The 26987-nt window shown below is 47.9% G+C and overlaps 1 protein-coding gene and 1 long non-coding RNA gene across 3 annotated transcripts in view; one reads left to right on the forward strand and one right to left on the reverse strand.

Annotated features, from left to right (window-relative positions):
- Nucleotides 1-16029: 16029 nt before the first annotated feature.
- Hunk (hormonally upregulated Neu-associated kinase) overlaps nt 16030-26987 on the forward strand; it is a 116341-nt gene continuing 105383 nt past the window's right edge. The window contains 1 exon segment of one of the 2 annotated variants that reach the window (NM_001191662.2): nt 16030-16819. In NM_001191662.2, coding sequence (NP_001178591.1) covers nt 16559-16819 — 261 coding nt within the window. In that variant the 5' untranslated portion in view covers nt 16030-16558. 2 annotated transcript variants of the gene reach the window in all.
- LOC148002514 (uncharacterized) lies at nt 23143-25924 on the reverse strand. Its single transcript, XR_015633017.1, has 3 exons — nt 25774-25924; nt 25495-25570; nt 23143-23757 (listed from the first exon to the last, which is right to left on the reverse strand). It is a non-coding gene; the product is annotated as an uncharacterized LOC148002514 (long non-coding RNA).

Raw genomic sequence — 26987 nt, forward strand, 5'->3', positions numbered from 1 at the left:
TAGATAGATAGATAGATAGATAGAGACAGACAGACAGACAGACAGACAGGAGGGTGACAGAGGCAGAGAGACAGAGAGGTAGAGATAGAAACATAGATAGATAGATAGATAGATAGATAGATAGATAGATAGATACAGACAGACAGACAGACAGACAGACAGGGTGACAGGAGCAGAGAGATTGAGAGAGGTAGAGATAGAAACATAGATAGATAGATAGATAGATAGATAGATAGATAGATAGATAGAGACAGACAGACACACAGACACACAGACACACAGACAGACAGAAGGGTGACAGAGGCAGAGAGACAGAGAGAGGTAGAGATAGAAACATAGATAGATAGAGACAGACAGACAGACAGACAGACAGAAGGGTGACAGAGGCAGAGAGACAGAGAGAGGTAGAGATAGAAACATAGATAGATAGAGACAGACAGACAGACAGACAGACAGAAGGGTGACAGAGGCAGAGAGACAGAGAGAGGTAGAGATAGAAACAGATAGATAGATAGATAGATAGATAGATAGATAGAGACAGACAGACAGACAGACACACAGACACACAGACAGACAGAAGGGTGACAGAGGCAGAGAGACAGAGAGAGGTAGAGATAGAAACATAGATAGATAGATAGATAGATAGATAGATAGATAGATAGATAGATAGATAGATAGATAGATAGATACACAGAGAGGTGGAGGTCAGAGGGCAACCTCAGTTGTGAGTCCTTGCCTTTCTCTTACTTTGAGACAGAATCTTCCTGTTGTTCACTGCTGTAGATGTCAGGTTATCTGACCCATAAACATTTAGGGATGCCCTTGTCTCTGCCTCCCATCTCCATGTGAACACATACTGGGACTACAGGCGTGTGGGTGACGGCATCTGACTTTCACACAGGTTCTGGAGAACTCACTCCTCTGACTTAGGCAGAAGTGCTTCACTTGAGCCATCTCCAGGCTTTCCTGGTCCCTTTTTATTTTCAATGTTTCGGGGCTTGCTTTAATGCTCGAGCATGGTGGAGTTGACTTATATTAGTGGTATGGTATGGTGACTGACTCAGTGTTTGCCCTTGGATGTTAATTGATGTCCCAATGTCATTTATTGGACTGCTATTTTTTCTTTCCAACTTACTGTATCAAAGGTCCTAAGGTCCCATGTAAACACACAGCAGGAAGATAGTGGGACTTTTGCCCGAAGAGGAGATCCTGTGCTCGCATTCTATTGAAAACATCGGGAAGGACTGGAAGAGAGGTGTCCCCAAATGGCTTTCGTGATGCATAAACCAAATAAAAACAGCGTGCTGGAGTCAGAGGAGATTTTCTTCAGAGAGAGTTGTGGTAAACTCTGAGCTCTCTCATCTCCAAGTGGTGGCTTCTCTCTTGCTCTCCATCCCAGGTCTGAGGAAAGAGGCTGCGCACAGGACAGAGAGCCACTGTTCCTAGCCTACGGTGTCAGTGCTGTCTGGTGTCTAATGCTAGACACACATCTCAAATTTGGAGCAGAGGAGATGGCTCAGTGGGTAAGACCTGAGTTCAGGTCCCAGGCACCTGCATAAAACAGTGGATGTGGCTGCGTGAACGTGTGACTACAGTTCTAGAGGACAGGAGTAGGGGACAGGTGGGTCACTGGACAGCCAGTCAAGCTGAAAAATGGCTCCAACAAGAGACTTCATTCCAGGGGATTAAGACAGAGGACAACAGAGGAAGGCACCTAGCATCCTCCTCTGGCCTCCAGTGCACATTCATGGGGTGCCTGCATCTCCATGCACAGGCGTAGATCTGCACACACACACAGACGGGAGGGAGGCAGAGAGATACACACAGAGAGATAGAAAGACAGACAGACACACACACAGAGGGAGAGAGGGAGACAGAGATAGACACACAGAGATAGACACACAGAGACAGGCAGAGAGAGAGAGAGGAAGATAGACACACACACACACACAGAGAGAGAGAGAGAGAGAGAGAGAGAGAGAGAGAGAGAGAGAGAGAGAGAGAGAGAGAGGCAGACATAGAGAGCGAGAGACTGGGTCGGTGTGGAGGGGCCACCCATATCCAAGTGTTAAGATGATTTATGGTTCTCCCGTGCAAGGGGAGGTAACTGTGATCTCAGTTGCCCCTGTGTCCTCTCCAAGAGTGCCTTCCTCATTCTGTCCCTCCTGTGGGCCTCACAGGGGATGATATTACAGTAGCAACCGCCTTGATCCTTGTTCTCAGATGCCCCCAGAGCTGAGGATGGACCAAGAGACACTGGAGCATCTACCCAGCTGGTTGTCTCTGCACTGGGCTGCTCTCTGCTCATGGCCACTGGTCCTGAACTCAGGTAATCTTCCTTCTGATTTCTCAAAGGATGCAGAAATTCCCACTCTGCCAACCCCAGAGAATTGCAGTCGTGCCCCACTTCTATGAACAGTCCCACTTCATTGAGTCGTCTCCGCTTTCCCTTCCAAGTGTGACTTCTGTTTCCAGTGAGAAGGAGCCCCCATGGGATGCTCTAGTGACTTCCACAAGACGATACTTAGGCTTTTCCTTTTAACTGTAATTCCAGCTGTTTATTGTAGAGGCCTTAGGAACGAGAGGCTCACTGCAGAAAGGAGAGGCTCGCTGCAGGAAGAAATGAGATGCTTGACACAGGAGGGTTTATCCAGACACTGCATTTCCTCTCACCCAATTCCTAGGTGGCCTCATGTAGGCCCAGAGCTTAAAATACATCTCAGTTCTCCAAGCCAGAGACTCTCACATTGATGACTGAGGCGCACCTTCTCCCTTCATTACCGTTCTGAACATCCTAAAAGTCCTAATTGTCTATCACAGTTATGTCCATTACTTGGACTTGAACCCAGGACCCTGTACATGCTGGGCCAGCACCACGTCACTCAAAATGTCCCGAGCATCCAAGCCTTTTTATTGATGATGTCCAGTAGAACTCACAGTCTCCCTCTGCCAGCATGTCCCCAAGCTACACTTCACCCTAAACTCTGCTCCTCCTTCAGTCACCCTCCTGTAGTCAGGGCACTGGCCATATTTGACTACCTGAACCCTCAGCCCATGGTCACTTATATCTGTTCCCCTGTTGCTCCCCAGTGTAAGCTTGGTGCGGCCCTCCCAAATCCACATGCCAGAACCCCAACTTTTAATGTGATCATTTATAAGATGTGCAGCTTGCTGGAGGTGACTGAGTCACAGAGCAGCCCTTGAGGACTCAATGGCCTCACCAGGAAAACGGTGGAGGTCCCTCAGTGCCCGGAAGACAGAGAGAAGAAGCATCATTTGTGAAAGAGGAAGGATGCTCTCAGAGGCACTATGCTGCCCCATCAGTGTCTGGGGATAGGAGAGGTAAACACTCGCTGCTCCGGACATCTGGATGTGTGCTTCTGGTTCAGCTGCCCAGGCATGAGCATCTTCTCCTCCCACACTGACCCCACCTTCAAGTACTCTTAGTTTAACTTCCAGCGCTGCACCAAGTCTGGCTGTCCATCTCACCACCCCACTGCCGTGGATGGTACTCTCCAAAGGACCTTCCTTACTTCTCCGCGCATGATCTTTTGAGGGCTGCCCGGTTTTGCCGCTGTCAAGGAAGCCAGCCAGTGTTTTTACTTGTTTGCTGAAGCGATATTATAAAAACCTTGCGAATATAAAAAAATCACATAGGGAAATTAACCAGACCCCAAGTCTACACATCTCACTGAACTCCTGCAGTTAGAGTCACCATTCTGAAGCTGTAGAGATCCACACTGGGTTTTGTGGGTTTTTTTTTTATTGAATATCATTATGCACTTATTCACAACTGAAAAAGGGAAAATCCACAACAGGGTCAAAACTAGAAAAATTATTAGTTTTGTGTCCTCCATCCATTGCCTGTGTCCAGTTCTTCCTCACGACCCACTGCCTGCCCTTTGTGTTCTTTCTACATGCTGTACTGTATGCTCATGTATATCTTTACATGCACACACACATGCATGTACACACACAAACTCACACATACATGGGATACCATGATCTGCATACATGGGGGAACATGCAAGTTTCTTTCACACACACGTGCACACATACACATACATGCACACACACCTGCATGCACACACCCACACAGACACACACACACACACGCACAGGCACACATACACACACACACACATACACAGGAGACTACGATCTGCATACATGGGGAACGTGCAGTGTTTTCCTTTTTGAAGCTGTGTTACTTCACTTAATATTATATATTTCTTTTTTAAAAAATAATGATAAAGCCTTTGCCAGACATGAATGGGCACCTTTCAGTTTCTTTAAGATTTATTTATTTCATGTATGTGAGTACACTGTCTCTGTCCTCAGACACACCAGAAGAGGGCATCAGATCTCATTACAGATGGTTGTGAGCCACCATGTGGTTGCTGGGAATTGAACTCAGGACCCCTGGAAGAGCAGTCAGTGCTCTTAACCACTGAGCCATCTCTCCAGCCCTTATTGTACATTTCTTATGTTGGAGTTACAGCTCTGCAAGTGTCATGTTCAGCCTTCATGTGGGTTCTAGGAACCCTTATGCATGGACTGCAGGCACTTTATCCCCTGAGCCCTGACCCCTGCCTCACTCAAGCCCTTCATCTCCTCTGCCGATTGTGCAGTATTTTTGTACTTTTGTTATCTATAGTGTGCTTCCTGCTGCAACATGCTATTCTGTTATCTTTGCTGTGTAAAAAGCCCCTCAAACTTAGTGGCAAGTGACAGTAACCACTTCATCATGTCCATACAGTCTATGGATGAGAAATTCAGAGAGGGCACCGTAAGGGTTAACTGCTTTTCTGTTGTTGGTGAAAGCAACATAAGGAAATCTTCCTTTGATTTACAGCTCCAGGTGCTAGATATCCATAATGGTCAACCGCATGATGGCTGGAGCAGGAACCCGAGGGACCACATGTCAACTCACATAGTACACACATGCATACACATTCACACACACTCACAGCAGGAGCAGGAAACTGAGGGACCACATCTCAACTGCAGGGACACACACATGCACACATGCATGTACAGGTGCACACATGCACACACACATGAGTGCATTCACACAGCAGGAGCAGCAAGCTGAGGGACTACAAGGCAACTGCACATAGGACACACACACATACACACGCACACACACACACACGGCAGGAGCAGGAAACTGAGGAACCACATCTCAACTGCAGGGACACATACACGGACACACATGCACACAAACACACATTGTAGGAGTCATTCTTCATATTCCAAGAGATCCTGGTGGAAGTGGCTCTACCAGCCCCATCTCAACTGTCAGACCACATCATCTCTGTTGCTTTAATTGTCACCTATCCATATTTACAAGGAAAGGACATGGACTTCTCAGTTCAAATCTCCCAAAGTCAGGTCCACAGATAGAGTGGAGTTGAGTACACAAGCGGAGTCCAACCAGGCAGAATAAATGCCACAGCCTTTCTACACTCAACTCGGAGTCAGTTCTTTAATATATTTCTGTTAATTTTTTGGTACATATATCATGCTATTTTAATTCAATGACTACTCCTAGAAAGTACTATTAGCATTATAATATTATCTACTTTACAACCCTCAACATTCACAAATATTCTTGGGCTTCACAACATGACCACATGGTCCCACATTCTGCCAAACAGTGTACTGTGTTTGCTGGGTTTCCTAGTGGTGACTCCTGGATCCCTCCTGCCCTCGCTTATCTGTAGGCCGCATGTTCCAAGGCTTCCAGTAGATGCCCGAAGCCACATGTAACACAAGACTCTGCGTGTATTGCACTATTCTCAGGGCCTGAGGGTGTGGCTAAGTGGCGAGCACGTGGGTAACACACAACATGCCAGTCTTATAATCAGACCGTTGTAAGAAATTACTGTGATAAATGTTATGTGTACATGGTCTGTAGCAAATTGTCTTGAGGGCTGTGGGTGACTGTCAGGGTGATGTGCACAGAACAGGGTATAACTTCTTTCCCCCATCCCCAACATTTAGATTCCACAACTGCTTGAATCTATGGGTGCAGAACCCATGGCCACAGAGGTGCCAACTTTATATTAGATATTTTATATTGAATATTTCTGGGATGATTAAGATATATTTATTGAAATGTTTTCCCATTTCCTCTTTTTCTTTCCTCCCCTTCCCTTTCTGATTTTATTTCTTGACAGCCTCATGTAGCTCAGGCTAGCCTTAAACTTACTATGTAGCTCAGGCTGTCCTCGAACTCCTGTAAAATCTGGGATTATAGGCATGTGTCACATTTCCATTTACTCCCCTTAAAAAGCTTTTATTAATATATGTGTTTCATTGTGACATTTTCATACACATACACAGTGCATTTTATAGTATTCACCATACACTGTTTCCTTCTCTTTCCTCCTTCCCACCTATTGATCCCTGTCCTCTTCCCAGACAGTTCCCCTTCTGCCTTCTTGAGGTTTGTATGTGTGCACATGTGTGTGTGCATGTGTATATGTGTATGTGTGCATGTGTGTGCATGTGCATATGTTTGTGTGTGTGCATGTGTATATATGTGCATGTGTGCATGTATATGTGTGTGCATTTGTGGATGTGTGTGCATGTTTATGTACGTGCATAAAGGGATTCTTTTAAATTCCTAGAATGAAAACTGCTGGGTTAAAAAATGAATGCATTTACAAGATTTTAATGTATGTATATAATCATATACATATATACATATATATATATATATCTCACAATATGTTTTTTTCATTTCTGAGGAACCAAAACTGAACATTCTACAGTGTTCTTGTTCTTCTTGCAGATCTTAAATTTAACTTATTTTTTTTAAAAATCAGGCATAAATGTGTTCTTTGATCTAAATATTTACCTTTATGATTTTAGCTTTGTTATAGTTGGCATTTCAATAAAATCAGTACAACTGAAAAGACATATCCAAAGGGCTTCTAAAAATATCACATCACTGTGGAAGCATTCAGATTTGAAAATGAAGTGTGCCCATAGGAATTGAATCCCATTGAAAACCAATTCCTCTCAGATTCGAGGAGCAAAGAACATTGCGCGGTAAGAGTCGTGACAGCCACATGTCACCCCAACTCACAAACTCCCTTACAAAAGCCAAACAGAGGAAAAAAAAAATCAAGTTTTGTTTCGATGGAATACCATGCTGTACATCTTAAAATAAAATAAGACAGTGTTTTGTAAGCCCTAATGTTTTACAAAAACATTTTCTGAATTTCTAATTTTTAAAGACCCATTTTATTTAACTGTGCTGGTGTTTTGTCTGCATGTGTGTCTGTATACCACATTCATGCCCAGAGCTGCAGGAGGTCTTAAGTGGGTATCAGAACCGTGGGATGGAAGTTATGACAGTTACGAGCCAACACGTAAGTGCTGGGACTTGAACCCATGACCTCTGGAAGACCAGCCAGTGCTCTTAACCACAAAGCCATCTATCTAACCCTGTGAGGGGCTGTTCTGTCTGCTATGGTTTGACTGTGGCTTAGCATTTTCCCCCCAGAGACTCACATGATTGAATCTTGGTCTCTAGTGTAGCACTGTGTGCATGGTAGCTGTAGAAGGTAGTTAGTGGGGTGGCTACTTTTATGTCAACTTGACACAAACTAGAGTTATCTGAGAGGAGGGAGCCTCACCTGAGACAATGCCTCCATAAGATTGGTCTGCAGGAAATAGGGCCATTATCCTAATTAGTGATGGAAGAGGAGGGTCCAGATCAATGTGAATGAGTACACCCTCTGGTGGTCCCGGGTTCTATGACAGAGCAGGCTGAACAAGCTGTGGTGGGCAAGCACTCCCCTTTGGCCTCTGTACCAGCTCCTGCCTTCAGGTTCCTGCCCTGCTTGAGTTCCTGTCCTGACTTCCTTTGGTGATGAGCAGCGATGTGGAAGTGGAAGCCAAATAAACCCTTTCCTCCCCAGGTTGCTTTGGTCACGGTGTTTCAGCACAGCAGTAGCAACCCTGACTAAGACACTGGGTCACTGGGTCCTGTGAGAGTAGATTGTTATAAAGACAATGCGTCTGGCCTCAGAATCTCCACACCTTGCTTCCTGTCTTGCCAGGAGACTGCTATGCCTTTCTGTTATGGGATCCCCATCATAACGATCATCTTTCGTATTGTGATGGAGTAAGACGGCCCTGTCTAGAGGTAGAACTGAAACCATCTAATCTTGGAGTCTAAACTCTGAGCCTGATGACCCTTTTTCTTTGATAGAGAACACAGTATCATGATATTCTGTTATAGCAACAGGGCGAGATATCACATCTTGCCGTTTCGCACAACGAAATACAGCCTTTGGCTGTATTGATGAAAATGGGCACTAACTGATGTATGGATTAATTCAAATAGTTTTGCTAAAGTTTCGAGGAAAAGAAATGTGGTTGTAGAGTATAGAGAATAAATCTCACACTTGTAATGCATAGTGGACCTCTCTAAAACAAATCCCTGGATTTGTTTTAAATGCGGCATGTTTAAAAGTTGCACATTTTGGGTCAGCAGAGGTGGTTCAGTGGGTAAAAGTGCTTGTCTTCGTGCCTGACAAACTGAGTTCCATTTCTGGAACCCACATGGTGGAAGAGAACCAGCTGTCCTCTGACTTCCACATACATGTTGCAGCACCTATGCACCCCCATGCACCTATGCTTGCATACGCAAAATAAGTATATAAAATGTAACTTGAAAGCTGCAAATTCTGTGTGGTTTCATAATATTAAATTAGTTTATTTGGTGTGATGTCGAACTTCTTCAACAGTATGAGGCCAGTGGACCTTTAAAACATTTAACTAAGGCTGGCATAGTGTCATAGCTCACAGGACCTTGAGGCAAAAGGATCACTAGTTTGAAGCTACCCTAGGCTATATGTAAGACTCTGTCTCAAAACTCCAACCAACTAGCTTGTGGAAATATGGCTTAGTGGTTAAAAGCACACACTACCCTTCTATAGGACCAGATTCGGTTCCCAACACAGTATCCTGCAGCTCACAGTTGGCTGTAACTCCATCTCCAGGGGCTTTAATGCCCTCTTCTGGAATCTGAGGGCATCTTGCACTCACATCTATTAGTCTTTAACTGCCTCTTTTTTATTTTTATTTTTTTATTGGATTTTAAAAATTTACATTTCAAATGTTATTTATTCCCTTTCCTGGTTTCCCAGACATAAGGTCCCTATTCCATACCCCCCCCCCTTCTTCTATGAGGGTGTTCCCCTCCCCATCCACCCTACTTCCCACTCTGACATTCCCCTACACTGGGGGTTCAACTTTGGCAGGATCAAGGGCTTCTCTTCCCATTGGTGCCCAACAAGGCCATCCTCTGCTACATATGCAGTTGGAGCCATGGGTGGGTCCATGTATAGTCTTTGGGTAGCGGTTTTGTCCCTGGGAGCTCTGGTTGGTTGGCATTGTTGTTCCCATGGGGTTGCAAGCCCCTTCAACTCTTTCAATCTTTTCTCTAATTCCTCCAACGGGAAGTTTTATTAAGTTTTATCTAAATATCATGTGTCAACCTCATTATTATTATCATTAATGCATCTATTTACTGGCAATCTATTAATCTGTCTTTCAATCATCAACCTATTGTTTTTGTATATTTTTTGACTGTCTAGATTACCTATTAATTGGCCTATCTAGTGATTTATCTCTCATTTTCAGTCTTTCGGCATAGCGATTCATTGGCAGTAACAAAGGCCTCAGAAGAGACACAACAGAGGGTCAGGGTCAGGAGGCAGGAGCAGAGGCTTGTTGGTAGGCTTGAAGCATAAGGCTTGAAGTTGTCTCTACTCCAGGATGCCTCTGGTAGGCTTCCGTCGAAGAGGGGCTCGATAGCCTTATCTTTAAAAGCATTCACTCTTGACTGAAATTTATCGTTTTATGAATTACATCTTTAACTACTGTGATGTAATATTTGTGTGCTAAGAACAACAAAACACACAAAAAAGATTCTTCCCTTTCCAGAGGAAGAAATCTGACCTGCAGAGGTGAGAAATCACTTGGTGGTTCCTTGCTGGGACGTGTCGGGAAGTGTGTCCGCCAGCAGGGGGCGCCCACCTCTTCTGGTCTGCGTCAGGCCACCTACCCGCTCTAGGCAGCACTCCACCGTTAGTTTGGGTTCTGACCATTGACTCAATACCATCTCCGTGGCTCCATCCCGAACCACACAGCGGTTGCTCATCCTGTGCTCACTACACACTCTCCCTACTGCAGGCTGTGTGCAGAAACGGGCAGTAGGCAGCACCCAGCCAGGCACGGTCAATGAGTTTAGTATTGATGGTAACCTTTCCCAAAATCCACAATGCAGCTCATCACAGAGCTTTATCTCTGTAGCATAAATATTTATTTTATTCCAATGTGCTTTTGGGGTGAACATATTCTCCAGCTGGTCTCAGTTTTCTTGCAATTTCTCCTTTTCTGTCTTGTTTATTACTGTAAGTTAAAAATTCATTCTACTTTCGAGGCTGGCCTGGTCTACAGAGTGAGTTCTAGGACAGCCAAGGATACACAGCGAAGGAGACCCCGTCTTGAAAAGTAAAATAAAATCATCCAACCCACACAAATTCGTATTGCTTCCCTCCCAGGAGTCAGGCTCCATACACGGCACAGTTAAACTAAAATCCCAGCTCTCGTGGGGCTGTAGTTCCTAAAAGGAATACAATCAGTAAGCAAAATAATAAGGAGATGATGTAATTTCTCAGTCAGCAATAAATACTCAAAAAAAAAAAAGCCAGAAGATTAAGGAGGTGGGTCACAGGGAGGTGGATCTGTTTATACTATAGAAAAAGTCACAGAAAAGGCATAAGATAGTGACATTTGAATAGAGACAAGATGGTTAGAGCCAGCTCTGTGGGGGTAGATATTCTAAGGAACAGGCAATGCAGGGAGTCCACTGGGGAGGGGGCTTCTGCACCCGGAGTGGGGTGACTGTAGGGGGATGGGAGTGGATGTGAGGCATGGGGAGAGTGTGGTACATCAGGGTGAGGTGCAGATCTCAGGGCCTTGTAAAGCCACAGGAGTGACATCAGTGTTGATGTGAGATGGGACAGATACCACTTCCACCTGACGAACACACGCAAGAGGACTGTGCAGGACGGCGTCTTCCCTGTGAAACGTCTCAAATGTCATTTCTCCTCAGCCTCCCCATCTGGGACTCAGAGTCTGAGAATCCTACATCCCCTGAGGGTGGAGGTGGAGAATAATTTTTCTTGCAACAGTACATCCCTTGGCTCCTGTGGTCTGCGCCAGGCACAACTGTGTTGAGAGTACAGCATTCCTGGAGGGGCAACCATTGGCATCTTGTGTGACAGAATGTTTCTTTTCACAGGGAATGTCATTGTGGTGGCTGCTGGGAGGCAGTTGTGGGGGTTTGGTGCGGTGTCACTGCCCACTTTCCATTACATTGAAGTTGTCACACCTTCTGAAGCCCAGAACCACTCTCATCTCCCCCACAGACAAGAGTTGAGATGATGTTCCAGGCTGGGTACCTGCCGTGAGCCCAGCACACAGCTGTGGGGAATCTGTATGTGTGCCTGTTTGTGTGTGTGGAGCACATGTGTGCAGTGCCCAAGGAGGCCAGAAGAGGGCATCAGATACCCTGAAACGGGAGTTACTGATTGGTGTGAGACACTCATATGGACGCCAGGAAAGTGAGATCAGGGTCTTTGGAAGGACAGCAGGTGCTTTTAACCATTTAGCCATATCTCCAGCCCCTGACTTCATATAGATAGATAGATATAGATAAAGATATAGATATAGGTATAGGTATAGGTATAGGTATAGGTATAGGTATAGGTATAGGTATAGGTATAGGTATAGGTATAGGTATAGATATAGTGTGTGTGTGTGTGTGTGTGTGTGTGTGTGTGTGTGTGTGTGTGTGTTTTGGCTTGGTATAGAAGCAAGGGACTCCAGTTAGGTGAGATGGTAGTGGCTGGGATAGGGTGACAGGGGTGAGAGCAGATGATGACCACAAGTGGGCATGGTTTGTCTGACAGAATAGATACAATGGTTAACAAGGAGAGGAAGCAAAGGACGGCTGCTTGATATTTGAGTGAACTTGAGTGAAGCCCAAGAAAAGAGAAGGGAGAGGTGTGGGTGGTGGCATTGGATGAAGTCTGTCTGAGGTCTCATCAGATGGCCCAGTGAGATGGAGAAGTCAGCCCATGAGATTTGGAATGAAGGAAGAGGTCCAATCTGAGGGTTATAATCCAACCTGAGATTCACAATACCCAAGAGAGGCATGTGTAGGCTTTGAGACATTCTGGGTTGACTTCTCTGAGAGTGGCCTCCATAGGCTCATTTTCTTGAATGCTTTGCTATGCAGTTAGTGGAACTGTTTGGGGAGGATTAGGAGGTGTGGCCTTGTTGGAGGAGGTGTGTCACTGAGGGTGGGCTTTGAGATTTTAAAAGCCCATGCCATTCCTAGTTAACCTCTCTCTCTGCCTTGAAGTTATTATCTCACATGTAAGCTCTTAGCTACTGCTCCAGAGCCAAGCCTGCCTGCCAGCATGCCTACTGTCAGCATGACCATAGATCCCGCTAACCTCAGGAACCGTTAACCCCAAATTAAATGCTTTTTTTTTTATAAGTTACCTTAGTCATGGCATATCCTCACAGCAGTAGAAAAGTCACTAAGGCCAATGAAAGTGTGAGCAAAAATAGACAAGTTTAACTTACCAGGGACTGAGCTAAACACTGCTTTACATGGTAAGGAAACTGAGGCACAGAGGTGAGTTGACAGCGTTTTCCCTATTGAGAAGTCATTGTTGGGGTACTGGTGATGCCAGGCTGCCCATGCACCTGCCATTATGATCGAGGAACCCCTATTCCTCAGCCTTTGCACTGAGCACAGTGAACAGCTCAGTGGGTCAACAGGGGTCACAGTTGGGCACACCAACTCTGGGGACACAGCTCAAATCCAGAATCTTTTATTTGCCAGTTTCAGAGAACAAAGAACACACGGATTTCTCAGGTTGTCTTTCAGGCATCGTTTCTCCTGCCTTCTGCCTTTGCTCTGCTGTCTTTTCTCCAGCTACCATGCCACTCCTGCCAGCCTAACCCTTTCTAGCCAACTCTCATTTCCTGGCAGTGCCAGGCTGATTGTTTCTAATTGTCTTTGACTGCTTCCAGCTGGGTCTTGTAGTTGGTGTACTGTGGGAGGACACAAACATAGGCTCAGCCATATGGAGGGAGGAAAAGGAGAGAAGGGAGAGCAAGAAGGAAGCAGCTGGCACAAGTCAACCGAAACATCTTCCCCGGGCTTACCTGGCCTCTTGCGAATGATGTTTTGAAAGGGTTAACTCCACCAGGTTTGAGAATGGCCTCTCTTTGACAAATGATTAAAATCATTGATTCCCCAAAGGCAACAATGTAGCAGTAACTTTAGAAAGTCATTTGTAACATCTAACTGAGGGCAGATGGGGTCTTGCTGTCCCTGAGCAAGAAATCGTCACTGAACACTCAGTCAACAAATACTCTTTAGGCAAGTCTGCAGCTCAGACGCTGTGTGGGTACTGAGGGGCAAAGTGCAAACCCCACAGCCACAGGCCCTGTCCCCTGAACCTAAAAAGCGAGTAAGCAACATGGAGGATAGAAGGGGGATGGGAAGCTGAGTAGTACACCGTGAAAAGAACAGAGGGTTCATTTCATCAGCTATGGAAGCTCGTTGGTTGGAAAGGGTTTCTCCTAATGGAACACCCATCTTGGGTGAAAACCAGCCAGAAGCATCAGTTTGGAAGTAAGTATAGAGCTAGGAAAGAAAACCCAGACGAGGACGGACAGACTTGTTTAAAAAATACTTTATTTCAAATTCTCTCTCTCTCTCTCTCTCCCCTTTCTCCTTCCCCCACTCCCTCCCTCTTCCCCCTCCCCCGTGTGTGTGTGTGTGTGTGTGTGTGTGAGAGAGAGAGAGAGAGAGAGAGAGAGAGAGAGAGAGAGAGAGAGAGAGATGTGCATCGGAGTGCAGGTGCCTTTGGAGGCTGGAAGCTAGAAAAGGGCATTGGGTTCCCTGAAGCTGGAGTTGCATACAGCTGGTTGCAAGCAGATCAGTGTACATGCTGGGAACTGAACTCTGGTCCTCGGGAAGAGCAGTGCAGGCTCTTGTCGAGCCATCTCTTATTCCAAAGACAGAGGACCTGTAATGCCTAGAGGAACCCCACAAGCCTGGGAGCTTCTTCAGTGGTAGGTGGTTGGTCCTCTGAGGTGTTTCTGGAATACCTCATGGGCGAGTGACACAGCGCTCACTTGCAGGGCACAGCGTTTACTTGTCTTATGAAATGAAGTTCTGGAGTCACTCCTTATTGAGCAAGGCCACTTCAAACAGTAGAAATTGTAGTTCAAAAACCAGTTAATAAGCTCAGGCAGGGCTGGGATTTGAACTTCTCTTTCTCTTTGGCATCCATCCCAGCCAATAGAATTAGCAGTGCACTTGGACCAGACCCAGGCAGCAGCAGGCTTGAAGATTTAATGGGCCTGTGTTTTCTCTCTTCTTCACCCATTTCCTGACCTCTACTCTGGGAGGGTATAATCAAAACATTAAAAGGAAAGAAAGTCTCTATTTCATCATAAGTGACTTCCACTACTTATGAAGTGCTCCCCACCCCATAAATGATGGGTACTCTCTGGGATTTGCCTTAAATTGCAACAAATGAATCTCTAAATTTTCACAAAGAGCTAATTTCCTAAAATTAAATTAATGCAACATTGGGAAACTTTAAATCCTTTCCTGATGGAAGATTCACCCCAAAGTGGACCTCATCCTCCCTGCACTTTGAACCCAGCATCCTCTCCCTCTCCCCACCTCCTGCCTTTTAAAAATTCAGTCACTGAATTAGAAACGCGATAGTGATTGGATGAGCCCTGCAGAAACTGTAGGAGCTAAGACATCCCTTAGGTACAGCAAGAAAGCGGTAGAAAGCTTGTCTTTTAACATGGGAAATCCAGAGTAATGAGACCCCAGCCCGAGACAAAACTAGCGTCGGTCACAATAGCAAGGGTGGATGGAGACTTACAATATGTGTGGTTCAAAGCAATAGATGCCTAGACTTGAAAACGGGCATTTTGGGGGTTACTCTTCAGATATGTCAGGGACCTCCGCCTGCCCCAAGACTGGGTGGGTGACAGCTGTATCCCCTCCCCCATCTCAGAGCATTAATGTGGATCGATGATGTCATACCTGTTTACTGCGGGGTAAACAATGAAATGAACTTTGTGAGGACCGAATCCTCCCTTCGAGCTCAGATGATGTGTGATCAGAGGTTAAATTTGCATTAGACGCGGGCACCTCAACAGGTCGCATTTTGGAAAGCCCTGTCTGCATCCCTTTTTTTTGTGTGTCTCTCATTTCGGATCAGGAAGATATTGGGGATCCTGGAGATACCGGGTAGGTAGGTGTCTCAGGCTGTTTATTGTTTATGTGAGATCAGTACCGTCACAGAGCCCGCAGAACAAAAGCATCCAGGAGCGGCGAGGCTCCGGTCCGGCTCACCCTGCAAAACATCATCGCTATGGAAGGCAGAGAGGGGGCAAACGCCCCGGTTCCTTTGCTGCCGCCACTACTGTTAACTGTGGCGGCTGCTTTTTCCCAGACAACAGCAATCTAGTACGCGTGAGAGCCCCGACACACAGCCTTCTAGGTACCCACCCACCCACCCATCCATCCACCCATCTTCCAGAATCCCTACTATGTGCCAGGTTCTGGGCTAGCTACCCAACTCTCTCTCCTACGGTTCAGAGCTTCTCTTTCTCTTTCTCCCTGCTCACGGTGGGTGCGGTTGGTGAGGAAATTCACTCTCGAAAGGTCCAGAAAGCTGCCCAAGACCTGCGCGATTTGCACCCCCAAAGCCCCCACCCCCGGAGGCGGCAAGTCTTGGGCAGCCCGGGAGCGCGCGTCTACGCGGCCGCGCGGGGTCCCCCTGTCTGGCGCTCAGGTGGCTTCGCCGCCCACTCCGCCTCTCCCTTCCCCTCCCCTCTCCAGCGAGGGTCGAGTTCGGCTGTTGCGCGCGGGGAAGGAAGGAGGGGCTACGAGGGATTTGAAAGTGCTCAGGCTGCGGAGTGGAGCTCGCTTCTGTCCCCGCCGCCCGCGAGCGGATTAAATTTCTGCAAATTCAAACTGAATGGGGCTTTCTTCTGCTGCCTTCCAGAGGGCGCCTGCAGCCCGCCGCGCGCTCCTCTCCGGCGGGAGCGGCCCCGGGGAGCACCGCTGACGACCCTGCGGGCCAGAGGGCGGCGGCGCCTGGGCTTGGGGGACTCCGGCACCGGATCGTACCCCTCTCGGACCAGCAGCCGTCCGCTCTCGCACCGGAGCGGGACACCAGACGGACCGCAGGCGCGATCTGGGCGATCGATCCTCCGAGGACGAACTTCTCGGGGGCGGGTCCCCGGTCGCCCCGTCGCCAGCTATTGTCTGCGCGCGGCGCTACACGGAGGCGCGGGGGGCGTGAGCGCGGAGACCCGGGCCGGGCGGGGCCAGGTCCAGGGCGGCGGCAGGAGGAGCCCGGGCAGCCCCGGGAGCCGAAGGAGGAGAGGCTTCAAGCGCGGGAGCCGAGCGAGCGCGATGCCGGCTGCGGCCGGGGACGGGCTCTTGGGGGAGCCGGCGGCGCCGGGGGGCGACGGAGGCGCGGAGGACACGGCCAGGCCGGCGGCGGCCTGCGAGGGAAGTTTCTTGCCCGCCTGGGTGAGCGGCGTGTCCCGCGAGCGGCTCCGGGACTTCCAGCATCACAAGCGCGTGGGCAACTACCTCATCGGCAGCAGGAAGCTGGGAGAAGGCTCCTTCGCCAAGGTGCGCGAGGGGCTGCACGTGCTGACCGGAGAGAAGGTGAGCTGGGGTGCGCGGGCCTGGAGAGAGGACTCGGGAGCACTGTCCCGCGAGCACTCAGCCTGGTTTTCCAACCCAGTGTAGCTAGACGCACACTCAGGCTCTCGCCGTGGGTCATCGGGCACCCACTGATGGGTGATGGTAGTGGTGGGGTCGCGTTTGTGGGGTGGGTAGCCGGGTAGATAGATGTACCCGCGAAGCTACCCCGCACTGTCTTTCTGTTTTGTTTTGGAAGGGTGCCGCCTGGCGGACGCCAGAGAAAGGAGGGGAGAGGTGGCGTTGGAGGGTCCTGCGGTAGGGGCATGGTTCAGTGCAGAGGCGGGAACTAGATCCAGGCTGGGGTTCAGTCTTGCTTTTGGAATGTGCGGCGGGAAAGCAGGGCAGCCAGTCCGAGGTTGCTTAGCGTTTCGTCCCTCCTGGCTCAGGGGAGGACGTGGAGGAGAGTTGAGGCCCTGAACGCTACCCTCACCACCCGCGTGGGCTGGGGCAACTGTTTGAATTGAAGTAAAGATCCCGCTTTTGGCAGGTGCAGAACTACGCAGGCCCTGGACTCTAGAAGTTTGGCGATACCTTTTCATTTTTTTCTAGAAGACAATAAAGGAAAGGGGCCCCTCCCCCACACCCGGAGGGACACTACTTCGACCTAATTAGAAGTTAGAGAGTGAACTCCTCCCGGGCCAGGTGCGGGCAGATCTCAGGTGTTAACTTAGATTTGTGAGAAGAAACCCTAGAGGCTGACTTACTTTTGAGTCTGGGTGGCCTCAGACAGGGAATTGCTCGGGGCTGCCAAGCCGGTATTTTTGCAGAGACCCAACACTATCTATCACCTAGGCGGAGGGTTGTCCATGCAGAGTGGAGGAGGGGAATTCAGGGGGTCTTAGGAGCCAATAGCCCGAGGGCCAAACCCTTGTGCCTGCTGCTCTAGGTTCCCCTACCCAGCCTAGGAGTTTGTGACAATGTTGAATTGTGAGAAGTCTGGTGACAGGTCAGAGCTGCCACGCTAGCCTCCTGATACCTTTGATTTCCTCTTGGTTTCTGTTGTCCTGGAGACCCCTACTTTTGAGCACTGGGTTCCATCACCCTTAGAATTTATCTTCTTTTTCTGTAGCCATTCCAAGCGGGCTGCCCCTTTATACCGGGTAACAGGGTTAGACCAAGTCATTTTCAAAAGTGTCTGCTGCCTGAATTTCCAAGCCAAACAAAACAAAACAAAACAAAACAAAACAAAACAAAAAAACCAAACATCATTCACTATGAACTCACATTAGTTCTTCAAAGAAGAACGGACTCTTCAGACCCGCCCTAGTTGTTCTAACTGGAGTAAAGGAAGGTTTGTTTGCTCTTTGGTGTACAGTGGGCTGTCTGCCAAGCACACCAAGGTCCATTTGGGGTGCTGTGATGCAGGCTGATTTCTGTTCTGTCTGGGAGAGACGAGGGACTTTGCGCTCACAGTCTATAGGATTTGGTCTGGCTATGCGGATCACCTCTCTAAAGAGATCAGAACTCCTTAGAGCTTCTTGCCACATTGGGCTGGACCTCAGTTCCTCACTAGGGCAGTTTTGCCCCATGGGATAATTCCTTTGTCCTTGGCTGCACTGCCTGGGGTATTCAGAGTTCAGTCCTGATTCAGTTCTGGACTCCTGTGTTAACTCCTGCCTAGCAAGGGACTCCATCCCTTGGAATAAAGTACAAGGTATTTCTGCCAAACGGGTCTAGATGAAGGGTCTCCCTTCCTCCTGTTTTTATGACGACTCAATTCATCTTTGCAACGAGAGGAAGTTTGTTGCGTGTAAAATTGTTTCCCTGGACCAGTTGATCTGATCTAGTTAAAGACCCTAGTCCTCAGTGCAGACAGAGAGGCCAGGGAGGGATACTTATGTTGCAAACCTTGCTCTTTCCTGCTCTGCTTTTCTGTAGCCAGGAGGAACCCTGCTCTGGGGACAACAGAGTATGGGGGGGGGGGGCAGACCTGGATTTTAGCTTCTTCAATGGTGTGCTTTAAAAAACAGTGGTGCTATTCATAGCTTTTTATCTCCCTAACCCCACACCTTTAATACTTAACTAATGGATGTAGGCTTTAGCAGATTGTAGAGATGAGACAGAGATGGGGAGGGGAAAGAGTTAGTGGGAGAGGGGGAACCATTGGTGAGTCCCTGAGCCCCTGGCCCTCCTTTGTTTTGGGTTTTGCTTTATTAATCGAAGCTAGAGGGAAAGGGGAGGCCACCTCAAGCTATTTGCAAACTAAACTGCAGGCCAAAGAGCTTCACCACTGGACAGGCAGCTTCTGTGGAAGCCTGCCTCCAGGCATACCCCATCGCAACTTTCTTGGGGTACATAGGTTTAGTTAAAGCATTTCCTTTTCCTTTCCTTTTTAGTGGGTATGGATTTTCTCTTTTAGGAGGGAGGGATAAATCCTGCCATGGAAACTAAGCATGCCCTCCCTGAACCACCGTGTCAGAAGGGTCCGGAGTAGCTTATCTTGAGGAATGCGTTTGTGGAACAGAGGATGAAAGGAAGACTTGGGCACCATCTCCAATTTCATCTGTTTCAGAGCCAATCTTATCAAAGCATGCATTTTATTTTGGTTGATTTTGTGGTTAAATCTAGACTTTTGCTAACTGAAGGCATCTGAGGCAGTGTGGGTGGTGGTGGTGTGTTTGGTAAGGTGCACATTTCCAGAATGCTTTGGATAAAATCCTCCAGGGTTTGCTGGGAATTCCCAGCTGAGACTAGAAGACAAACAAGTTCCCCTTTCCCCACTTTCATTTGGACTAGGTCCTATCTCATCTAGAGGCTCCTATTGCCACCGAGACCTGCAGGGCAGGTCGGTGTTTTACCGCAGTGGCTTCTGAAGTTGTTTGCTTAGAAGCAATCTGAATCTAGATGGCCCCTTTACTGCTGAGCACAAAGGACAGCTTAGACCTAAGTTTTGCTTTCCTTTAGCTTTTAAGCGAAGACAATCTCTGCCCATCTGGCTTTATAAAAATAAACATTCACTCGATCATGTGAGGTTCTTAATTTTGACATTCTCAGTTGTGGCTGAAGTGATGTTTGGACCAGGAGACATCATTTGTTAGATTCTGCAAACATAATTCTCCATGACCTGCCGTAGAGAACAAAGCTGCTGGGCAGGAGTATGGGCTAGTGACTTTTACAGACTGGGAAGGCTCTGCTTGTTGCCTCGAAGTGGTTCTTGATAGGTAGGAAACGCCTGTGCTGGGCCCACAAGAAGTCACTATCGCATTTTAAAACTTGAATAATAAAATATAGCTGAAATGGCCCGGTGGTTAAAGGTGTGTGTCGGCAAGCCCGACAGCCCAAGTTTTATCCCTGGTAGATTTATCTTGGGATTGAAGGAGAAAACCACCAACTCCTGAAAGTTGTCCTCTAATCCCCCAACTTTCACAAGTGCACTTCAGTGTGTATCCGCCACCGGTAAGTGCAATAATATTAAAGATATCTGTGATCACAGTGAAGGAGCTCAGTGGGGAAAGTCTTAGAGCATCTCAGGCACAGCTGGCTCGGAAGGGCAACCTTAGCAGCAGAGCAAACCGCGATGCCACCCTCACCTGTGATCGAGACGCCAAGGTGGGTACCATTAAACGGTCAGTGAAGGTACTCAAGGAGCGCATTCTAATCTTTGACTTTTATTTGAAAAGTCCGTTTATACATTCCATTAGAGCTATTCTGGGGCTAACAACAAGGACCGCCTGCTTAGTAAGTTGCAAGTCATCACGCGCAGAGTGCGGCAGCACCAGATACCTGGAGTGAAGAAGTTACTAAAATTACCCTTTACTACGTTTTTCGCGGAGCAGGAAATATGACTAATTTTAGAGGTGGCCTTTTGGCAGATCTGTTTTTAGCAACTATTTCTGAAACAAACAGGTGCTAAATCCTGTTATTTCTTTTCAAGAGAGAGACATTTCAGGAGCGATGATAGTTCTGAGGTGCAGGGCGCACGTGGAGAACTGGAAGTTCCTATTAGCCTTCAGCGGGGCTCCTTGGAGGAAGGAGGCGTTTTCAGAGGCACCTGCCCTGTGGGTCCTGTGTGCGAGGCGGTGCCTATAATTTCCTGGATTACAGGTGGTGTGGTTGTGGGCACACTCTTTTGAACTTCCTGCCTCGCCTCATCTTTTTGAAGTACTTGGGGGATGATGGAAATTGGCACGTAGGGCTTCTTTCTCAGCGCTCACTGACACGGGGCCAAGGGACTTCAAAGGATACTGTGAGTCAGCACCACCATGCAGAACGGCGCCCACGGGGAGGAGCATACCTTGCATTTTCCCTGCTGGTGTCCGGCTCTACTTACTAATCTGACTCAGGTCTGTGCGCCCATCCATGTCTGCAGGTTGCTGGCTATTCCAGCGCTGTAGCAATCATCCAGAGTGGTGATTATCTTCCCTAGAGGGGTAGAGAGTGCCAACCACATCCATCTGAAGAGATGGGCAGTTTGGGTTGATGGCGTGGGTACAAAGTAGCATTTGTGCAAAGTAGCATTTGTACAAAGTAGCATTTGTACAAAGTAGCCTTTGTACTGAAGTTTGTTGCCCCTCTCAACTCTCCGTGATAACTGAGAAACTTGCTGTCTTGCCTAGTTGAGCCCAGTCAGTGACCTTAGCTCACCAGTTCTGGCTTGTTGTACATCATTGGGAAACGCGATCTTGAGCTGCTTGCTTGGTCTTCCTACCTCCACCTCCAGTGTACAGGATTATGGGTACCTGCCGTCATGTTCGGTTTAGCCAGTGCTGCAGGTTGTTTTATTTATTGTTATATCGTTGAGAAAGACACCATGACCAAGGTAAAAGAAGCATTTAGTTGAGGGCTTGGTTACAGTTTCAGAGGGTGAATTTGTAACCGTCATGGCAGAGAGCATGGACACATGCAGGCATATGTGGTGCTGGGCAGCAGCTAAGAGTTTACATGTGATCCACAATTAGGAGGCAGAGAGGGAGACTGGGCTGGGCATGAGCTTTGGAGACCTCAAAAGCCTACCCCTAGTGACACACCTCTTAATCCTTCCCAAATAGTTCCACCAACTGGGAACCAAACATTCAAACGTGAGCCTCTAAGGGCCATTCTCATTTAAACCACCATCGTGAGCAAACCCAGGCCTTCATGCACAGTAGCCAAGCCCTCTAACTGATTGAGCCACACCAGCCTCACCCTCTGCTTTGCCTGGGCTCTGCCACACCCAGGTGCTGTCCTGCTCTGGATTCCCTGCTCTCTCTTGGGAATCTGGTTAGCTGGTTAAGGTCACCAGCAGCAGACGGGCACATCCTGAGCCTTCAACCCAGATGCCGGATTCTTGACCTTAGTGCAGAACAGAGTCTCAGGATGTGCAAGAAGCAGAGTTGGACGTTATTAGGAGATTTTAGGGATGGTAAACGTCTCTGGTGGGTCAAGATGCTTGGTGCCAAGACTGGTGATCCGAGTCTAATGTCTAGGGTCATCTACAAGATGGAAGAAAGGAACCAGTTCCTGAAAGTTGTCCTTTGACCTCCACAGGTGTACCCCCAAACTCACTCTCTCTCTCTCTCTCTCTCTCTCTCTCTCTCTCTCTCTCTCTCTAAGTGAGAGATAATTTCAATAATTTGAAAAATCATAAAAAGAGATTTTAGGACCAGGGACATACCTCAGTGTGGAAAGTGCTTGCTGTGCAAATGGAAATACAGAGTTGGGATCTACAGAGCCCAGGTGGGCAGGGCAGGTCACCTGTTACCCTAGGAAGGAGGAGACAGAGACAGAGAATCCACAGAGCAAGCCGATTGGCCAGACTGGCTGAAGAGATGAGCTTATGTGTGTTGCCTCAGTAGGTAAAGTCGGGAGCGACTGAGAAGACACTTGGTATCAACACCAGCCTTTTGTGGGCATGTGCATAGCCACATGTATGCGCGCGCACAGGTGAACACGTATATACACCCATACAAATGTACACAGGAAAGTCTTAAATGTGAGGTTAATGGAGAGGTGCTTAAGGGGAGGGGAGCGGACACTCACAGCTGAGTGTGCGGGCTCCTCCAAGGGCAGCTCGTCTCAGCAACAGCTGGGCATAGGGTTCGGTGGCTTTCAGGTCATATCTGAAGAGGTTGCCGAGAAGCCCCCTTTTCTCCCACCCTTTTTTCAAAGGGTGAAATTATGATTTTAGGGTGGCCCTAAAGATGCCTTGGAAGGGATGGCAGTGGGGTAGAGCCATGCATCAGGAGGGTTGCACAGGGGCGTTAAGACCTGTCTTTTACTGTAGATGGGGTTTCTTTGTGAAATTTCTAGAACATGGCTGGCTTACATCTCGGAGTGGAGGGATATAGAGGGAAGGGCCCTATGTCTTTAGACCTTAAGCATCGTTCATTATTTATTTTATTTTTTAATGAATTATTTATTTTTATCGTATGTGCTGTTTTGCCTGCACGAATGTCTGTGTGAGGGTTGGATCCCCTGGAACTGGAGTTACTGACAGTTGTGAGCTGTCATGTGGGTTCTGGGAATTGAACCCAGGTCTTCTGGAAGGACAGCCAGTATCCTTAACCACTGAGCCACCTCTCCAGCCCTCCCTGGTTCACTGTTATCTTAACACCCTGATGTAAAGTGTCTTTCTGTAGAAGGGGTATTATCTCTACACAGACAGACTTCGCAGCAAATGTTAACTGGGCTGGCATCCTTGACTCTGAGCAAGACTTGCAGGTGGGGCCTCTCTTCTTTCCAAGTTCCTCCAGTTTCCCCAGTTGTTCTAGTCTACCGTAAGAGACTAAGCAGGAAAGTGTGGACAATCAGAGCCTGGATATCACACTCCGTGGGGGATGCTGGCAAATTCCAGAGTCCTTGTCTTGAGGATCAGCGCTGTGGCTTCTGTTTGCCGGTGGATTCAGGGTCTTCTGTGCATTTTCTCCTTAGATGCTGGCAGCCACTCTGCACAGGCGAGCGCCTCCTTCTCGGGTCTTTAACTGCAGTGAAAAGGAAGAGGCGTGCCCTGAGCAGCTTTTCTTTCTGACTTTCTCTATTAGTCTGCTAGGGCGGCCATAACAAGTTACCACAGATTAGGATAAGCAACAGATATTTTTTGTGTTGCGTTGCTGGAGATTGGAGTCCAGAATGAAGGTCTGGAGAGAGCCACGCACCCTCGGGAGATTGTTTGCTTCTGTTTGGGCTCCGTGCTGGTAGCATTCTTGGTAGCCTAGGCTTGTTAACATGGCCCACCAATCTCTGCCTCCCTGAGCAGCTTTTCTTTCTGACTTTCTCTATTAGTCTGCTAGGGCGGCCATAACAAGTTACCACAGATTAGGATAAGCAACAGATATTTTTTGTGTTGCGTTGCTGGAGATTGGAGTCCAGAATGAAGGTCTGGAGAGAGCCACGCACCCTCGGGAGATTGTTTGCTTCTGTTTGGGCTCCGTGCTGGTAGCATTCTTGGTAGCCTAGGCTTGTTAACATGGCCCACCAATCTCTGCCTCCCTTTTCACGTGGTGCTGTTCCTCAGTATGTTTCCTGGCTGAGCCACTACCGACGTACAACAAAAGCACTGGGTTTAGAATCCATTCTAATCTAGTTTTGCCTCCTTTTAACTTGATTATGTCTACAAAGACTCCATTTACAAATAAGACCGTATTTATGGACCACTAGAACACTGCTTCTCAGCTTGTGGGTCTCTACCCCTTTGAGGGGGGCATCTAAGGACCCTTTCACAGAGGTTGCATATCAGATATTTACATTATGGTTTATAACAGTAGCAAAATGATAGTTATGAAGTAACCAGGAAAATGATTTTATGGTTGGGGGGGGTCACTACATCATGAGGAGCTCTACTAAAAAGTCATAGGATTAGGAAGGTTGCAAGTCACTGGCCTAGAGGTCAGGACTTGATGCTGTCTGTGTGTGTGTGTGGGGGGTGGGCAGTTCCAGCTGCTACAACTTAAGTCATTGAAGGTATCATGGGTGATTTCCTGGCAAGCTGACCCTTTAGAAGACAGGAATGTGTCTCGGAGTCCCCAGGGACTCGGAGAGAAAGAGAGTTCTGGGGATCAGAGTTGGTGAGGTTGGTTCCTTCTGAGACCTGTGGGGAAGAGTCTCACAGACCTTGCCCCTTGGCTTGTAAACAATTGTCTTCCCACTGTGTCTTTCTGAGTTTTTGTCATTTGTGTCTCTGATCACCTTTCTCTTTTTGGGGTACTTGCTGTTTTGGGGGTCACCTTATAAGAGGCCCCTCACTCATGCTTGTAAGATACACCAAGAAGGAATAGGTCAGCTTCCTCTCTAATAACCCCTCCTCAGCTCCATTCTATCTCTAAGGACCTTGTCTCTGAGGGGTGTGGAGAGCCTGGCCTCTCAGCTGTGAATGGGAGGGGTGCAGTGGGGCTCTTACTGTTGCATTCACTCTCCCTGGTTTGGGTGCACTCGTGAGCTCACCTCCTCACTAGACCATAATAAGCCCCGTGAGGAGGAGGAGACCCACTGCCCTGTTCCTGATGCCAAGAGTGACCTCAGGCACACACAAGGCATTCACTAGAGTTCATGATGGACGGAAGAACGCTTTGATCTTCCTGGGTGTTGTAGAGCACCTTTTCTTCTAGGTATAACAAGATGCCATCTTGGACTTTGCCCGGTAGCCATAGCAACTAGAGCAGAACAAGACAGTGCAAGCCAGGCCCAAGATAATGGCAATAGAACCTTTAACAAACACTCACCAGTATAAAACATGGGAGAGGAGAGCCAGGAAACTCCCTGAGACTCAAGCCATTGTTCTCTGTCCCCTTCCAACAGCTGCTAGGAGAGTTTGGGGTGCATAAAAAAAGAAGGGGTTAATTAAAAACCAGGACTCCATGGTGTAGCTTCAATGGGGGTCACCATCTGTGATGGAATGGGACTTTTCAGCGATGCTGCTGTTTTGGGGGTCACCCTGTAAGAAGCCCCTCACTCATGCTTTGTTTGTAAGGTACCCCCAAGGACTCCCTGATCTCACTAACCTGGGCTTTGGTGAAATTGCTCGTTGGTGTATCACTGGTGTCCAGGGTGAACGGATGTCCACGTCTGTCTCCCTAGGAAAAGTTAACCTCAAACTAGGATGTGTGGAGGGCTTTCTGAGCTGTCTGGTTGTCAGCTGTCAATCATGGTCGTTCTCCCCACCCCACCCCACCCTGCCCCCATACTGCTGTGCACGTCTGGGGTTGGTCGGTTTGCTGGGCTGACCCCTGGAAGAAAACAGTGACCCAGCAATACTGTGCTTTCTACGGAGACTCATTAAGATCGTTAACCAGTTATTAGAATGACGGGATCAGACAGGAGACACCCATTCTGCAGTGTCTTAGCATCGTTCTTGGGCTCTCAGCTTTTCCCAGAGACTATGAACTAAGAGCTGTGGCAGATGAAGGAGGTTGCTATTCGCAAACATACATTTTTATTTTGGATGTCTCCCATGGAGATATACGTAGGCTTGGAGTCTGTCTCTTTGACTATAATTTTCTCCGTGAAGTTTATTAGTCTCTTAACCCAGATTCTTGCCAAAACATCCTGTAATCCTGTGGGCTCTGCTTGCCCGATCCTGGAGCCATTTGATGAGATTTGGTCTCATTCACTGTGTGACCTTTGCGGTGTTCATCCTTGGCTTGAGTTCTTGTCTTCCAGCCTTGTGGCTCTCTGTTATCAGGGAACATTGCTGCAATGGTCTGAACACTATTCATCCATTAATTAATGTGGTGTGTGTTCGTGTGTGTGTGTGTGTGTGTGTGTGTGTGTGTGTGTGTGGTGTTTGCCTACATGAGTGTGCAGGAAGCAGCGGAGGCCAGAAGAGGCTGTCAGATCAGTACTGGGAACCGAACTTTGGGCCTCTGCAGGAGCAACAATGTTCTTTTAATCGCTGAGCCTTCTCTCCAGTCCCCGTTTGAACTCCGTTTTCCCATGAGGCACCTCTGTGGGTCACCTGATCTTTGTTTCTAGAGTGGGCAGGAAGCATGAGTGTCACTGAAGAGGCTTACACTTCAAGCCATGATAGATTGGAGATCAGAATCCTGCAGTTCTTGTCTATGTCACGCCGGGTTTCATGGCCTCTGGAGTTCCTCACCTGCTAGAAAGAAAAAAAAAAAAGAGTGGGAATCAGGATAAGATAAAAGGGTGAGCACTATGGTTCACACCAGGTCCTTCATGTCGTACTGGATGTGCCATGTCTACCACGGAGCATTTT

This window comes from Rattus norvegicus, chromosome 11, assembly GCF_021556685.1.
Source record: "Rattus norvegicus strain SHRSP/BbbUtx chromosome 11, alternate assembly SHRSP_T2T, whole genome shotgun sequence".
Classification (NCBI taxonomy): Eukaryota; Metazoa; Chordata; class Mammalia; order Rodentia; family Muridae; genus Rattus; species Rattus norvegicus.